We start from the raw sequence: 17584 nt of genomic DNA, 5'->3' as shown, positions 1-17584 counted from the left end.
AAGCTAGTACTGGACTTCAAGCATAAAGAAATACTAGCAAATTTATATGTAGATACTGTTCCGAAAAATGTAAGAACATCACTTCTTCAAGGGGGAAAAAGCCGATGCAAAGTTTGTTATCAGTTTTGGTACCTTCATTTCTGAGGAAGGGTCTCTTTCCCTTGTCTGACAAACGTAGGAAAACATAGGCATTTTTCAGATATGTTTAGCTTGCTAACGTGTTGGTTTAGTTTTTCTTTGTTTTGTACTGCAGGTAAAGCTGTCAGCTCTGCTTGTTTCACGAGCGGTGCTGTGGCTTCTCTGTTTGTCCCCAAGAGCTGGATAGAAGACTGCCTATAAATCCATGTTTGAGCTGCAATAGCATGTAAACATCGTTCGAAACATAGGTGTTCGTATTGTTGTTTGCATATAACTCCTTTGTTTTTTCTTTTTAATTTCATTTTTTATTTCTGTGTGCAGAAACACAGCGACTCCCATGTATGACCAAAGTACAAATTCTGCACAGCTACAGCTAAGTTATAAATGAGACTAGAAATTACATGTAGCTCTGTGATTTAATTTTCTCTGACATATTGAGTCTATGTTTTAGCCTACAGAACTCCACAGCTGTGCCCTAATTCTCTTTTCCTTGTGATCTCAACATCGCTGCCTTTTAAGGCATTGCTATTCTTGGATCTCAGCAGGACACCATGTTAGACTGTCACCCTGCACTCGCTGTATTGCCATTGCATAAAGCAGCTTCTCCCTGGACTTTCAGATAAGACGTGCAAGGAAAAGTTTGGAGCAATTTAGTGGGTGGATGAGACTAGATCGGAGTGCTTTGTATTCTACGTGACAGTATATATTAAGGTGTGGGTGTAAGGAGTCCTCTGTGATTGCTGTCTGAGGGCATAAGGAGAATGTTTTATTTTGTTACAAATCATAAGCGATAATGTAATTAGGTTTCGGCAGGACTTATATCCGGGATGACAATTCACACAGGAAGAGATGGATATCTTTTTTGCTTGAAATAAGAGGGTTGCTGCCCTGTGGATATTTATATTCTGTTTTGTTAAGTGGCATTCGTATCTATAGAACTATATAAGCCTAATTCTTGATTTAACCAAATATTGACTGTATTTTAATTCCGGTGCAGCCTTTATCTAACACCTTACATTTGCTCATATAAGTGTAGTGCAAGCATAGTTTGCTGAATTTGGCATAGGAACTTGCTAGATGTGATTTAGCCTGTTCTAACACACGGTATGCCACCCTCGCTGTGCTCAGATACGTGAATCTGAACATTTAGAGAGTGTCTCTTGTGAGTAGCAGACTGTTTCCTGTAGTATGTGTGCTGCAAAGTCATCACAACGCAGCACAAATGGCCCCGTCTTCTCTGCTGATAAGATGCCTGGTGGTAAGCACTGGGAGTTTTTTATCTGCCCCGTTTTCAAGATATACGATAAAAACGCTAACACAGATTTTAATTTTTAACTTCTAAAAAACAAATAGGCTTCCTTTAAATAATGAAAATACATGAAAATATAATACCATTGGAACTTCAAAAATGTAACGCTGAAATCCAGGAACCGTTGTTGGGGCAGATAATTTTAATTTCAAATCCGAATCTTACATGTTTCCTCTAAAATCATCTCACATTTCTTACAGCACCTTGCGTTGGAGAGGATCCCTCCGGCTAAACCTGGGTGCGCTGCATTGTGGGAGTATTTATGGAAATCATCGGCAGCCAGCGAGGCCGGCTGGATTTCAGCTGGCAAAGCGGAAGGCAGCCATGGAAGGGCAGTTTTGTCTGTCTGTCCTGCCGCAGCACACACAGACACGCTGCCGCAGCTGTGCCTCGTGTGCACCCGCTCCTCAGCCCCCTGAGAGGAACGGGGAGAGTTTGTTTGTTTTAGGTAATCTGCCATTTTCACATTCCCAACACAACAAAGCTAGTAAAACCAGGGTAGTAGCGGTGGGTTCCATGAAGTTTTAGTGTTTCGCTTGAGTTTGCAGTGCTAGCCGTAAAGAGGACAGTCGTTCCAGCAGAGTGCAGCTCAGGACATGCTTAATGAGGGGAAATCAACCCCACTAATTAAGGGGCCGTCATCCCCGGGCAGTCACCGAGAAAGGTGGATTCCTTCGGTAGGTAATTTAGAGGCATCTGTTCAGAAGTAATCACTGTCCTAACTTGGGTATCCTCCAAGTATGAGGTTCCTGCACAAGGAACTAAGGTCCCTGACTTCTGCCGGGCAGCTGCTTTTGAGCCGGCTGCTGGAAGCGATGCTGTTCTTTGCCGGCTGTACAGAGGAACTTGGAGCCTCTTCACTTGGCGAGGCATAAAAGTTGGAAATCTCTGCGGTCTCGGTTCCAGGTCTGGTGATCTGTTGCTTTTGGTCCCGTACATACATGCTGTTTCAGTAATTAACTTAGGCATGAACCTGCTCCTGCTATTAGATGTCATGCAAGCTCAATATTCCTAAAAAGCCGTTCCATCAGCTGTGCTGCAACACAGCATCATCTCAGACTCCTGCTTCTCCAGCTCAAGATGGTTTCCACATCATTTTGGGATCTGGTGGAAGGAAATGTAGGACTTTGAAAAGTTGGCTGAGCCTTTTATGGACCTTGTCCTGAATCCTACAGAACCTGACGGTGAATGCCGGTTTCGGGCTGGTTTCTTTCTGTTTGAAATCAATGGCAAAGCAGCTACAGGTCTCTGTGAGCATCTCTACCTCTTTGAGGGTAGTTCATTTAGGAGAGTTTCATTTCTTACCTCTGGAATCTATTCCCCTGGCAATCCGTCCATCAGTTTCCAGCAGGATCCGGGGGTGTATAAATTGGTACCTGGGTAGGCTTAAAATGCACTGAGCTCTCTTCTCAAGATAAGCCTCTGCCTAGACTGTAAGAAATCAGCCAATTAACCATGGATGCTCTAGACACAATTTGCTGGATAACCTGTACTTACAAATTGCAAGTACGTGAATTTGTTCAAGCACATTTTATGCTACTTTTGCATAAATGTATACTACATTTAAGCTGTAGCTGCTGCTAATTTCTTCTGTTCGTGCAGCTTCTACACTGGCAGACCTGGTTAGAGCTTCCAGGCCATAATACTGAATGCTGTGGTGCAATAAAGATGTTACAACCATCTTCAGAAGTGAATCACAGACATATAAAAACCAAAATCAAAAAGTGAACGATAATGGAAGAATGCTATCGGTAGTGGAACCTGTTGGGGAATTCAGGGTGCGGTGTAGGATTATGGTTAAAAAGAACAAATTAAAAATATAAACCACTTTTACGCACCTTGAATTCACAAATGCCCCCAAAACATCTGTGGTTGTTTTGAGAAGAAATGTAAAGGCCAAGAAACCTTCCTGACGGTGACAAACTGCATAAAGAGAAGCCACTTGGCTTTACTGCCAGCACTGCGTTTCAGAGGACATGGGAGAGCGCTGGTGGTGGTCCGAAAGGATTTGGACATGGAGAATTATTTTAAATAGAGAATGAAATGTCTTTCTCTAAAATAAATGTAAATTTTACTTAAGAAAAAAAAAAGTTAAAAAGTGAGAAGGGTTAATTTTAGTATTTGTAATTTGTTGCTTACTCTGCATCTGCTCTGGCTGCTGTCTGAGACCAGGTCGGGGCTGGCAGGGAGCTGGCGCAGTCTGACCCAGCACAGCCCTGTTCACGTTTAGGTTACCTTCTTTATGGAAACACCACGGGAACAGTACATTGATTTTAGATACACTATTAATACAAATGTGAGTGAGGTCACAATAATTGGTAGTTATTATTGTTTGGATAATGGACATCCCAGGTCTGCCCAAACAGCTGTATTAAAAAAAAGTTGAGAAATAGATGTGAAAAAATGAGGCAGGAAGAAAATAATCACTTTACAAACCAAAAAATGATTCCAGCAAAAAGTGCGTTTCTGAATCGCGCAGAAATAAAGCCTGGAGTACCTGGTCTGTGCCCACCCTCTGCCCTCCCGTCCCCACGAGCACAGAAGGGCAGAGCTGTTCATTCTGCCCATCTCCGCACCGTCCTGCCACTTCCACTGATGGTGTCATTCAGCGGCACATAAGGATTCAAGAGCTCTACAAAAAGGGATGTTATGAGCAAACCAGTAGCAGACTGGTCTGGTCCTGGATCCATGTGTCCCTTCTATGTTTAGATGCCTTAATGAGACAGGCTTTTGTGGTCAGGGCTGCTGACAGGAAAGAAAAAGGGGAAAATAAAAATGTGTGTAGGGAAGTGTCGTGGGAAGAGCTTTCCACAACATTCATGGGCTCCTAATGTCCTGAGGACAAAGTTAGAGGAATTCAAAGAAATAAAACTCTTGGCTGGCTATGACAAATCATAGCATTGTTACATTACATTTAATGTATTTTAATTCACTCTGGTTTTGTCCCCCGTCAGTTTTGTAGTGCTGTCATTTGGAAGACAAAATATAGAGCTATGCTTTCCCAGCAGAGCTGTGCTTGTATCTGTACTGGTTGTATCTAGAAGACCAGACTTCGTGTGAACTGGATAATCACCCTGTAAATGAACCAGAGCAAATGTAGGTTTGTGAAGTATCTTCTAATGTGAGTAAAATATTGACTAGCTACCAATTAAGTTAGCATGAGGCTGGATCATGTGGAAAATAGCATGTGAAGATGTAGTTGGACTGTATCATGAGACATATGTACATAGGGATCAACTTGATATCCAAAAAATTAGTTCCACCATGCGGAATAAGTTCTTGACTCCAAAGCAGACACTTGGCACGGAGCAGATACTCTGCTGCTTGAGCCGGGGAAGTAGCTGGTAATTAGAGGCTCATCTTCTGTGAATCAGCCACAAAAGAAAATGAGGGCACATTTTTTGAATGGGCTTGATGAAAACAGAGGGATATTGGGATTAGAGATTCTTGGTTTCTTCTCTGGGGTCGGAGAAGAGCGTGATTTGTCATGCTTCCTTCTGAACTGCCATTGTTGGTGCACCCTGCTTGGTCCTCTTCCTGCCCACTCTATTTGTTTGGTGGTTGTTGGGGTGTTTTTTGTGCAAGATGACCACTTCTCCCAGTTTCTCCTGCTTTCCTCCCCGTTTGTGAAATTAAGGGAAATTCCTTAGTACACAGAAGACCTCCTTTATCTTTGAGCTACCTAGTTATGTAGAACAGTTTTATGACTATAGGAATTTAATCCTGAGAATGTGTTGCAGTCCTGGGGACTCATGTTATGAACAGCCAGTTGTAGCTGTTACCAATATGTAGTAGCTTTCCTCCTCAAGTACATTATCTTATTACCATAGATTTAAATATTTGATTTACAAAATGTTGCTGCCTGATACTCCAGTAGTATCATATAAGACACATCACAATAGATACCGAGTTTAAAGATTGTTTTAAATGGCTTTAATACAGACAGAGGTCAGAAAAGGCAAGATAACAGCAAAAGAGGCTATGTCAAAAAGTAATTAGAGCAGGACAAATGGATTGTGCAGGCATGTCGAAGGCTGTTATTTCTGTAGGCAGTGAGTAGGAAAGGTGTTAATGTAATGTGACAGATCTGGAGCAAAAATGAGGGTGCAGGGAAAACAAATAGGAGCTGACCAATGGAATGGTTTAAATTATGAGGTTTGCTTTAACATAATTTCATTACACATGAAAGAAATGTTTAGTGTAGTTTCTTTGAAAATCTAATTGTCTTAAATACTGCATGTTTGATTCAGTCTTTACACCCAAAGAAGCCGTCCCCACTCTGCGGCAGCCTCGCTATCTGTCAGTAATAAGCATACGAATAGTTTGCCCTGTGTAGCTTCACAAACAGAGGGGAGGATGGAAGATTTTTTCCCCTAGTGTTAGTCTAGTGAAATTGGCTGTTATTTGCAGTCACGTACGTCTTAATTTGGGACCTCATGCTATCTGGGGTGGGTGGTATTTGGGGCTTAGGAGCTGCTGGTTTAGGTTACGTGAAAATTGAGGATCTAATTTATCAGAAGGAAAGGACTAGGATCAGATTTAGCAGAAGGAAGACAGGGTGGCAACAGTTATTTTTTCAGGACCCAGCTCTTTCCCCGTTCAAAAGTGAGAGCGGTATTAGCAGGAGGGGTGTAGCAATGCAGGAGTGCCCCAGATTTCCAGACTGCTCCAAAGGACTGGACAGAATAAAAAGATTTAATTTCCCGAGCGCTGTCCTCCTCTGTGGCGTCATGTTGAAATCACGCTGCCTGCTGTACGTGTAAGGGTTCGACGTCGCAGGCAGAACAACCTGTGTAGTTTATGGGAACATTTTCCTAACATCTGCAATAGCAGAAACTTGAAATGATGAAAACGTCTTTCTTAAGGAGCCACCAATGAATCTTTGAGCTGGATGCTTCACATTATGGATAGACAACGAAAGGGGATGAAAGCCCATGAAAAATCATGCTCATAGGCAGCTAGGCTTGGCACTGACCCCTCACCCTTGTGAAAGAGTGCCAGGTGTATCACTGTGCCACCTCTGCCGTGCTGCTCGTCTTCCCTTACTGCTTGGAGTCCCTCTAGAAAGGAAGGCACATTTACACAAGTTTTTTTGAGTGTGGGAATTTTACCTGCCCTGTTGTCCAGTGTCATCTCCTCGTTCCTTAATTGTCCTTGCATTTCTAACAAATGTATTTTCCGTGGATTTTGACATTCTGCAATTTCATTTAAACTTGACATCATCTCAAGAAGTAATTGTGCTTTATAGATGGATAAAGTGAGATACGTTAAGGTGGTAAATCATTCAGTCTTCAAGCTGAGGAGGAGTTGGCAGACCTAAGAGCAGAAGCTGGGAGTTCTGGTGATGTTCTTTTTTTCAGTGGAATATTCTGTTTTCTGAATGGATGTATTCTTGGCCAGTTACCTGGGAACAAAAGGGAAGTCTGTGGGTATTGTCAGGGTGTACCAGACAGTTCCTCCATACTTTTATTCCCATTCTTGTGAATTCTGGAAGGACATTTCTGTTCTGCTTTTCCTTTTCTTGTAAAACAAGAAAAGAGTATTACAAACTTCAGCAAGTTAAATGTAATATGCAAAGAAGACTGGCAAAAAAAGAGACATTTTAAATAGCTACGCCTAATAACAGAAAAGCCAATTGCAGTAAAAATAAAGCCAAAGGGCCAACCAGCCCACTAGCGGGACTCATTTATGCCTCAGTCATCTATGGAGCATTCAGGGAAGGTGAGAGTATTGCAGAGCCGTTGTTTGATGGCAGCGCAGGTGGCCAGGAGGGCTCTCGCCTCCAAAGCTTAGACCAGAGCTAATAGGTTTCTGCTCCTGAGGACAATAAAAGCTGATTTTAAAATCTTTGTTTATATCTATATAGTACTCAGGTTTAAAGTATGATGAGGATGGCACAGTGCAGGTTATGCATCTGCAGTATCACTGTCTGAATTATGAAATTGGGTCTGCTGTGCTCCTTGGGGTAACACCAACACACCGGCTGGGGCCGGTCCGTCTGTCGGATGCTGCCCTCTCCTGTCCAGCCGTCAGCCTGGAAACCCGTGCCCTGCTCAGGCCATGGATCTGGTGCGAGTTAGTGGTAGGAAAACTTGGCCCTTAAATGACGTGGCATTGTAAAATAGCACGTTGAAGGCTGGCAGCGAACATGGAGCAGGTCGAGCATCTCTGCACGGGTGCGTGGAGTGGGATGTGCCCTCCGGGGTGCTGCCGAGGGGCTGACGGGGTTGGGATCCCATCTCACTTGAGTGCACAGTAATGCTTCAGGGTAGTACATTTTTTAAACTTGCTGTAAAACCCAAGGATTGGAAGCTGTCGATGTTTTCTCTCCGTAGAATACATGCATTTATCTTCGCTTGGAGGTAGCCCTGCTTACAAGTGATGCTCGTGCCTTTCTGCTCAGCATTGCTTTCATGTCACGCATACCTTCCGATTCTCCTCTCTGCGCTGGTTTCTGTGCTGTGCCACCTTCCCGTCCCCTCTGCCAAGTCCCACCGATGTGCAAGAGGCACAGAGCAGTCAGTTAGTTCACAAACAGGATTTGTCCCATACTCCTAATGATCTAAACCAGCTAATTAGCAACTGCAGTCATAACAATGCGTTCGATGCAGGTACAGAATCTGCAGCTTTAGTTCTGAAGTTTTTTTCCTCTTTGTTTTGCTGTCTGACCTGAAATTTGAGGAAATGTACTCTCACTGTTTTTTTTTTTTCTGGGGATACCAGCAATTGTTGCTGCCTATTTGGAAATAATGCTCAGAACGATAATAACAACAACAGTTATAATAACAAACTGTTGGTCTGTTGTTATTATTATTATTAAAAATACCAGCAACTGCAGCAGACAGTGTAGTTGGTACGACTGCAATTTATGTAAGTCAGGCCTAAAATAATTTTTTGGCTTTTCAGTTTACCTCTTAAATGCACAAAACTTTTCCTGCCTCTTCAAATCCGGGACATACTTTCTGCCTTCTGACCTACATGCCTCTCCTCTGTTCCTGCATCCCACTAAACATTTGCATTTTCTGCCCAGGCACAGACCCGTTTCGGGTTTGGATGAAGAGATTTCCGCTCATTTGTGCACACGCTGCTGGTGATGGGGTGCACAAGTTCTGTAGGTGGGATATGCCGGCACGAAGTCCCAGTGCTGCACCCGGTGTTCGCTCGGGGGATTCTGTGACTGAATATCGGCCCCGGGGGAGAAACGACTGACTGCAGAAGGGCACGAGGAGGAGGGTGCAAGGGTCAGATCCAGTCCTGGGCTTGCAGTCGCCCTGGCCGCACAGGCGCTGCGGCGAGCGGCAGGTGCTCAGGGTGCTGCGGGGCTATTGCTGGTAACGGGGACCCAGCTCAAGGACTTCCCCCATTTTCTAGAACGATCTGACGCTGCGTGAACCGATTTGGGTTACTGGGAGTTACAGGAGACACGCTCCCAGAATGGGAGGGAGTCATCCCTTAGGAAGGGAAGCGCTTTCTGGGAAGGGTTTAGAATGGAGCTCGATTGCCTGCTCATAGAAATGTAAAGCTTCTCCCTTTGCAATTCTCCTTTCTTGTACTTGCCCACTAAGGCAGTAAAACCATATACTTCTCATGCCTACAATCCCATTTGTTTTCCTTTTTTCCTCTGAAGGTGACCTCTCTAAGGAGCCCTTCACCTCCCCCCTGCTTTTTCCTCTGTTATACAGAGCTGGTCTCCACTGTTTGTCACCCATCAAGCAAGATGCAATGAAACACTTCTTGCAAGCCGTTCAATAGACTGGGATGGCAAATTCAGTGGCCAAGCAGATAAAAATATAAAGATAAAACTGGAAATGTGATAGAAGGATTCGTTTTGCACAGCAACCTATCATACTAGCAAGAACTAGGAAAATGCTTAATTTTATGTACACCAAGTGAGTGCCTTCACCAGAATTATCAACACCATGTTCCTGCTTCGTTTAGCACTAGGGAGCAGAGGAATTACCCACATCTGTTATTAAACTGCAATCACAAGGCTTCTCAGAAGTCAGGCGGATGTTTATTATCATTTCTTGCAGTTCCTTCCATAGCTTCTGTGAACAATTCTATTTTAAATTTTTTTATTGTCTCTGAAATAGCTGTATACATAGAATGAGGGGAATAGTGTTTTGGGGAAAGTATGTGCTGTGTTTACCTGGAACCAGTTCTCTCGCTGCAGTGGCTGAAAGCAGTAACGTTTGCAGTATGAGGCTGCTGAGATGCGTTAATCTGAGTTTATAAAATGTATTCAGCTACTTTTGCACATCAGCTTGGTTCTGGCACGCGGGCCCTGGGTGTCGTTCCCTGGCTGAGGCTCCTGCGCGCGCGGGGCTGTTCCTGCCCCTGCCGAACTGTGCGGGCTCAGGAGCGTCGGCGCTGCAAAACGGAGCTGCTGCCAGTGGCACCGCTTGTTGGTAAAATAGAAACAAAGCCAGGAGTCCGGTATTTCCTTATGCTCTATTTGTTGCTTGAAATCAAATCCACTTTAGTATTTTAGTTTGGTCCGTGGCAAGCTCGGTTATGTGGAGGCAGTTCTTGGTTTAGTTGCCTTCAGTGCTGAGATGTGCTTGGTTTTGTCGTTTGCAGCCCGGACTTTGTTCGTGCCACAAAAGGGCCGATGTCTCAAACTGCGTCGACACAACAGAGCCCCGATTGTCATGAAAATGGGCAAAGCCTCGCTGGAGCCTGGAGAATTATGAAATGGTGGCTGTGGGTGGGCGGGCGAGAGTGCGAGGAAGGACTGCCCCTGCCCTGGGGCCACACGGCTCTGCAAGCCCCACTCTGCCCAAATTTGGGTTTTTCATGAAAGTTTTTAGGGATCGGCTGTGGCAAGTGACGGTGTCTGCAGACAGTGTCCTGGAAGACCTCCGCTGTCCTGGTCTGGCAGCGTCTGACACATTTCAGCGCTGGCTCATGACTCCAGTTAGGCTCTACATTTCTGAAAAAGTCACATCTTTTGAGAATTCCTTCTCTCTGGAATCGTGGTCTTACGGCGCGTGCCCGGGGAGCACCCGGGGAGAGGGGCAGCGCCCGGCGGTGCCCGCTCTGCTCCTCCCTGCAGAGTCGCTTCCCGCAGGCAGCCTGGGCAAAACACCCATGCTCCCAAAAGCAAATAGGGAAAATGTTCTTAAGAAAAAGCTCTCAAAGCACTCCTGCATTTGTACAGGATGCCTTTTAAAGTGTTGCACAGCTCTTATGCATATTTTCCTTTTCTCCTGCCACATTTATAACCTGTCATCTTCTCCACACTGTCTCCTGGCTGGTTTGCCTGGCAGTTCACTGTGGACAAATTGCAGCAAAACTCAGTGTTTTTCCTGTCCTCGCTTGCAGACAAGCGACCACGTTGGTAGCGGGACAAGCCAATGCTCAGCACACCCTGGAGATCTTCCTGTGTCCTCCTCTTGCTTCCTGTGCCTGTCCCTTATGGCCATAATGTCAAGACAATAAATCCGTTGCAGGCAGCGGTGTCGCTTGTCCAGTTTTTGACAATGGTTTTGGCTTTTACTGTTATGAACTGGTGTTATTCTAAAATTTTAGATATCAGTTACAATAGCGTCAGCTTTTGCTGTTTGGGGTGGGAATTGGCTAAAATAAGAGGCAGCCACTTTATTTTTCCTTTTACCAGACTTGCTTTAAGGCTGTTTGGTTCAGACAACGGAATTAATCTTTCTTGTCTCTTTTCCTGCCCTCTGCCCATTCCTAGTTTGGCCTCTCATTTTACAGAACAGTTCCAGATCTCTGCAATTATTTTCTGCCCTTAAGGATTTATTATGGACAAACTGTGACATGCGTATTTAATGTGAGTTTTGAGTAATTTGGAAGATTTGGGTTGTTTGGCCAATTATCCTTCTCCCAGCCAGGTTTTGTCTATACTTGCAGTTTCTGAATTAGCAGGGGGTTTTTTTGGTGTATGTTTTGAGTCCCAACAACAGTTGTGTGAGCAACTTCATGTCGGCGTGAGATTAAGTTGCTTTATTTCAGATCACTGTGTCCACATCACACTGCGGCGTTACAAAATAAGCACTCTGCATTCTGGTCACACTTCTCCGAGGGGTGCTGGGAGCAAGCGGAGTGCTCGCATGGGATGAAGAATGCGGAGATTTGGGAGCAGGCACAATTGCAAACAGCTGTGTAAACAGCACAGCCAGGGGATGGCTTACCTTGGCCATGCGCTGCGAGGGCCGGGGAACAGCTCCTCACACAGCCCTGCTTTGGTAACCTCCAAAGTAAAAAAAGAGAGGTCAATCCGAAGAGCATGTCAAGGACCGACACAGCAACTTTACAGATTTACAGCATAAGCAAACCGGAGACCTGGCCCGGTGCAGGACTGGTTTGCGACTGTATTATGCACCTGCTCCTGCAGAAATGCTGGGTTCAAAACAGGATTATGAATAGACAGAATCATAGAAGGGTTGGGGTTGGCAGGGACCTCTGAGACTGTCTGGTCGGACCCCCCTGCCCAAGCGGGGTCAGCTGGAGCAGGATGCCCGGACTGCCAGGAGAACGCTGCTGAGCTCTGCTTTTGCGTGCACATGGGGTTATTTGCATTGCTGGATGTCACCAGAAAGCAATAAAATTTCAGGCTTGGGATCAAGTGAAATATGACCTCTTTTGTTGCCTCTGCGCCTTGTTTATTTTAAGTCAGCCATTTCTCAGAGCATGGTTGAGCGCTGCGGTCCTCAGGATGAGGAACAGAAGCAGATTCTGAATTTTGAACGGAGTCAGTGTAGACATCTGGAGGACAGGTTGAATTGGGCATCGGCAGAAATGTCTTTGACCATTCCCTTAAATGCCTTGGTGTGGTGAGCGTTGGTTTGGGCTTGGTCAAACCCAGCTGACAACTGGGACAGGTTATCGGGCGTCCCATGTTTGCAGCACTAAGGACGCATGAACTGCGCAATATCCAAGACTGAGTTCATCCCAGGAGGAGGATGAAAGAGCAGAGGAGCTTCCTGAAAACACTCACCGGTGCAGAGGAACACGTGGCTGTATCTGACGAAGAGCTCACTGTTACCGGTGCTGCCATGGTAGTACCTGTTTTGAGCCACAGATTTATTGTTATGAAAGTTTGCAGAGCCGCCAAGTTTAGAGGCAGAGATGATCTGCCGCGAGGAGGATGAGCAGCATGGATTTTTTTCTTAGGTGAGAGAGAAATTGGGAAAAGATGAAACACCCAATGTCTCATGTAGTGTTTTTCAATATAGTGCAGGTTTTCTTGTTGGAGCTATGGCCATTGTGATTTTAACTCCATTCTAGCAATAGCGCTGCAGAAACTATTTCCATTAGGAAAGCGAATGCCAGCTCACTGACAAGCCAGTGTAGATCATACTGTTAAGTTCTGATCATTTGACTGACCTTTGCACTTGTCCATCACCAGCTGCATGTGCACCAGTCCTACCCTCTTCATTGTCTCCCCGCACACACCACTGTCCTTAGGCCACTGCTTGGGTGGCAGTGGGTTCAGGCGACCAGAACTGGGCTGAACAACTCGCTCATCCCCGTCAGCATCGACCATACCACTGCTCCTGTGGGATGTGCTCTCACGGGGACTCGGAGAGCCCTTGTCCCTGCTGATGGCACACCTACTTTTATTTCCTGATCTGCTGCTGTTTTTCAGGCAGTGGTTTGTTTTTTCCCCCACACCATCCCAATTTTAAAATGCTACCGTGGCACTTCCAAAGCTGATTGCAGAATGTACCTGCAGGCAGAAGGCAGAAAACCTGATTTCCCAGCGCGGCTCAGCAGGTGTATTTTTCCTGGAGGCAGGTTTGTTTTCCATGTTAGTCTGGGTACTAATCTTCAAGTCAGCTCTTGTGAGGCTGATGACAAAAACACAAACTGATGCTGAAATCACTTTTCTACACCAAGCCTGTGCTAAGCAGCCTCAGAGGATAGGAAATGGATTATGTAGTAGTTTCTTCAGCTTTCCTCCAGAGTGCTGGTGTTGGGCGTGGCCGAGGGGGACGCTGGAACAGGTTGAGCTTCTGCTTGTCTGGCAACTACCGCGTTCCTGTAAATGAAGACTATGAAACAGAGCGTGAGCTTGTGCAGTGTTGACTGTTCACCCTTTGGAAATCTCTGTATTGTCACAGACAAAGCGCATGTGTTCCTCTGGCGAGGACGCTGGTGAAGCGAGCATCCAGTCGCCAACGTCCCGTCCCCGTAGGCCGGCTTGTGCAGACCCCTGCGAGGAGGGCTCTGCTCCCCTGCTCCGTAGCGACCACCACAGCAGGGCGCGAGTTCCCAGTCCCGCAGGAACTGGGAGTCCCAGTCCACGTTCACAGCGGGCTGCGGCTGTCGGCTGTGCCATGGGAGCGCCCTGCTGTGCGTGGGCATGGGACGGCTCGTGGGCAGCACGGCGCCTGCCCTTGCCTGCACTGGGGTGTGCGGTGCAGGCAGCTGTGCCTGTCGTGTGGTGCTGCCTGCCTTCGCTTACTGGCAAAGCAGGACTCGTCCATCCCGAGTCCGTCTTTCAGTGACGATTAAGGCTAGAACTGGGGTTTTGGCCAATAGCTGTTATCAGCTTGAGGAAATAATTTTCATACTAGAAATTCCTGTTTTTTCTTGGCGCGTGGTTAACGTAATACCTCAGCAGCCGGTTCTCTTGGCCGTGCTCGAAGTCAGTGGAAAAAACTGCGCAAAGTTGTGGCCGCGCTCCGGACCCCCGGGGCCGATGGCCGACGGCCGATGGCCGCTGCCCTGCCGCTGCGTCCCGCCGGCCGCCCCGGCACCGGCGTTTGGCGGGGGCCCCGGGCGAGGCGGCCCCTCCCCAGCTCCCCCCCCCCCCGCCCTCGGCTGGGCCCGGCGGGGCTGGGGGCCGGGGCGGTGCGGGGCGGCCCCGCGGCTCCCCGCGGCCCGGCGGAGGCGGCGCTGACATCACGGCTCGTTAGCATAGGGCCGGCCCGCGGTCGGCGGCGATGGCCGAGCCGGGCTGCCTGCCCGCCCGCGCCGCTGGCCCCGCTCCCCGCCGCGCCGCCGCCATGAGGCGGCCCTAGGAGCGCGGCGCCGGGGGGATGAAGCGGGACTCGACCTGCATGGAAGGTGAGCGGGGCCTTTGTTCGGGCGGCGGCCGCCGGGAGGGTGCGCGGCCCCGGGGACGCCGCCTCCGCGGCCGCCGCCGCTCCGGGGCCGGGGCCGGGGCCGGCCCATCCCAGCGCCCGGGGCGGCGGGGAGCGGTGCGCGGTCCGGGACCCGCAGCGGGGCTGCGGTGGTGAAGGAGCCGTAAAGGGTTTTTCTTTTTCTTTTTCTTTCCTTTTTTTTTTAAGGCGGCTCCGAGCTGCCGTGTGCTGGCCCTGCGTCGCAGCCTTCAGCCGCGAACCGGATTGTGCAATTTAAAAGAAAAAAAAAGGGTATTGGTTTGTTTTGTGGCTTAATTTGTTTATATTTTAAACTTCCTAATCCCTTTGACCATCTGGAAGACCTTTTTTTAGTATTGTTAATTATTGATAGTATCGGGGTCATGTAGGCACTTGATAACGTAGCTCCGTAGCTCCATCTCTCCTGGGACTAATACTAGTTCACAGATATTTTACAGCTTTTTTTTTTTCCTCTGTGATTAAGACAGTGGCAAAGCTCTTCTTCAGAATAAGGACGAAATATTTAAGGAAAGCACGCTGCGTGGTTGGGTAACACACGTTTTGAAAAGTCATTATTTTTAGTTGTGCCTAGGCCCTGCCTCCTTGTAGGCAGGGGCTGCTGGGTTTTGTTGTTGTTGCTGTTGTTTTAATCTTACATTTTCTTAATTCTGCATCATTCTCAGTCGTTGCACATCTAGACAACTTCAACAGGTCCAAGAGAATTATTTTTAGGCAGGCAAGTCAGTTTTTAATCTTGCTGCTTTGGAACGTATCAATTTTAAAAAATAGAGTCTAAACCCGATTTTAATTCGGAGCGTATGGCCATGCTGGAGCAAGGGCAGGGGACCATGCAAAAAGCTTTATTTTTCTTTAGTTGGATTAGAGAAAGCTGATCACTTGGGAAAGCGCCAGTTAAACTCGGAGTCGATCTGCAAACCGTGTGGACGTGGGTAGCGCGATGGAGACCCTTGTGCCTGTTACAGCAGCTGCAAAATGCTGTTTCGGCTAACGGGGGCACATTTTGGTGCAGTGGGCTTTTGTTCCAAACTCTTTGTGCAACAACTGGCTGGAGTGAAGGATCGGGCCCTGTCGCCCGTCCTCCCTGTGCCGCACAATGGAGCGGGGCGACGATCTCGCAGCGTCCCTCGTCCCTTGGCCGGCTCCTGGCCGTGCTTGGCGGGGCCGGCGCTGGGTCCTGCGGGATGTGGGTGCTCTGGGGCGCAGGGCTGGGTGTTGGGGTGAGGAGGAGAGGCAGGGCCCGGGGGAGAGGGGCTCCCAGCCTCTCCGGGAGAAGTTGCATTTCGCAGATGAGTTTTTGATATGCAAATGGTGATCGGTCCCAGTCCGCGGAAGGGAAGGGTGATGAGTTTCATCAGCTGCACACTCTTGATTTATACCTACAGGAAAAAGAGCAACTGATGACTTCTGGGTTTTTTTTACGAGGGTTCTCTTTTGACTGAACTCTTCTTTGGCAGAAACAAAATCAGTGTGGAATAAGAGACTGAGTTTCAAATTTAATTACTGGAAAGGGAGAGCAAAGCTGAGATGCGCTGGCCATTTCTCTGTCGCAGCATTTCTCCTCTTTTCAATACTCGGTCAGTGCTTTTTAAAATGTGACCGCACTCTGTGTGTCTCCGTAAGTAGAACATCTTTTTACAGTACAGAGAATAAGGTTGCAGGCAGCCTCTTTCTTTCCCCCCCTTTTTTTTTTTTTTAAAGGACTTGAGGAGGCTTGTCCATTTAAATTAACCTTTATCCCAGCTGGGCACACAAATGTTTTTGTTTTAGTTCACAGAGGGTTAATTCTATTCAGGCTCTCACCGTGGCCGGCCTGATCCGGGGCAGCACAATCTGCTCTTTGAGCCCGGCCTGGCCAGGCAGGACGCTGGTGCCTTCGCCCGCGTCCAGCATGGAGCTGGGACCCCCATCTGCGGGGTCGATGGGGGAGCGGGACACCCTGGCCCATTGTGCACCCGGCGATGGGCTCGGCCGCCGAGGTCGCTGCTGTCCCAGGGAGGGGCCATCGAACAGAAAAATTAATCCCTGTGTTCATCGATTATAAGTTAAAGAAAAGCCCCTTAAGCAAACGCGCCTGGTTTTGAGGGTGGGCTTGCTTGGACAATGCAGCACTCCGCAGTGAGGGGGGAATCGCTCCAGTTCTCTGTACTGAATTTAACAAGATGTTTTTCTTGAAACTAAAGATTGTCTATGAAAAAAATCATTAGGAAAGATAAGGGGAAAAAGAAACCTTTAAGACGTTTGTTTGTGTTTGAGGCAGCATCAGAGGTGAGAGGCGAGCGAGATTTTGTTAGGATTTAAGTAACACATGTGTGAGATCTGCTCCCCCTCCCCAAACAGCTGGTATTTAGCAGCTTGAGATTGAAACCCAGCTAAAGGGTACTGCGGGGTGTGTGTGATAGGGTGAGTTAATCACAAAACAAATGATACACAGTTGAAAAGATGTTAAATATATTAATGAATTGCAGTGCTGAGTGTCATCTGTAGTCTTTTTTCAGCTGTAAAAGATTTTCTTAGCTGTAAATCACGTTCTGTTGTTTAAATGGGAAGTTTTGCAAACTGCAGCTTTCTGCGTCCTCCGTCTTGCTTTTCAGCAGGACCAAATCCCAGCACCGTCTGCTCTGGGGCTTTGGGTGAGGGTTTGTGCCTTCGCTTTTGGCCTCACTCTAGGAAATAAAGTCTTTGTTTCTGCTCCGTTATAAAGCACCAATGTTACAAGTCACGGAAGCTGGCTGCACCGACGCTCGGTCTTATTTCCAAGGTAGATCTCTCACAGGGAGCTGTAGGCGCTGTATGGTTTTAAACTGCATCTGCCAGGGTGGGTGCGATCCTTCTCGCAGCCATGGGGAACTGCCGAGATGAAGCCAGCATCTGGTCCCCTCCAGGAATGTGGCCGTGCTGCCCGCCCGCTCTCGGAACACCAAAGGCGCTTCCCCGTAGCCTGCTCGGGCGGTTGTCTGCAGGAGTGATACAGGTGGGAGCGCTGATGGAGGCTTGCTGGACGTCTGTCCCGATACTTTATTTGCCGTGTATTTTATATGCTCATTCA

General features: G+C 47.4%; 1 protein-coding gene across 3 annotated transcripts in view; it reads left to right on the top strand.

Annotated features, from left to right (window-relative positions):
• NR6A1 (nuclear receptor subfamily 6 group A member 1) overlaps positions 1-17584 on the top strand; it is a 74991-nt gene that overhangs the window by 32233 nt on the left and 25174 nt on the right. The window contains exon 1 of one of the 3 annotated variants that reach the window (XM_076355273.1): positions 14424-14482. The exons of the other annotated variants lie outside the window; for them this stretch is intronic. Coding sequence (XP_076211388.1) covers positions 14455-14482 — 28 coding nt within the window. The 5' untranslated portion in view covers positions 14424-14454. Of the gene's footprint in view, positions 1-14423; positions 14483-17584 lie in introns of those variants that run through there. 3 annotated transcript variants of the gene reach the window in all.

The sequence above is a fragment of the Aptenodytes patagonicus genome, chromosome 18 (genome assembly GCF_965638725.1).
Source record: "Aptenodytes patagonicus chromosome 18, bAptPat1.pri.cur, whole genome shotgun sequence".
Taxonomy (NCBI): domain Eukaryota; kingdom Metazoa; phylum Chordata; class Aves; order Sphenisciformes; family Spheniscidae; genus Aptenodytes; species Aptenodytes patagonicus.
The sequence above is the reverse complement of the archived record's forward strand: the minus strand, read 5'-3'. Positions and strand labels throughout refer to the sequence as shown.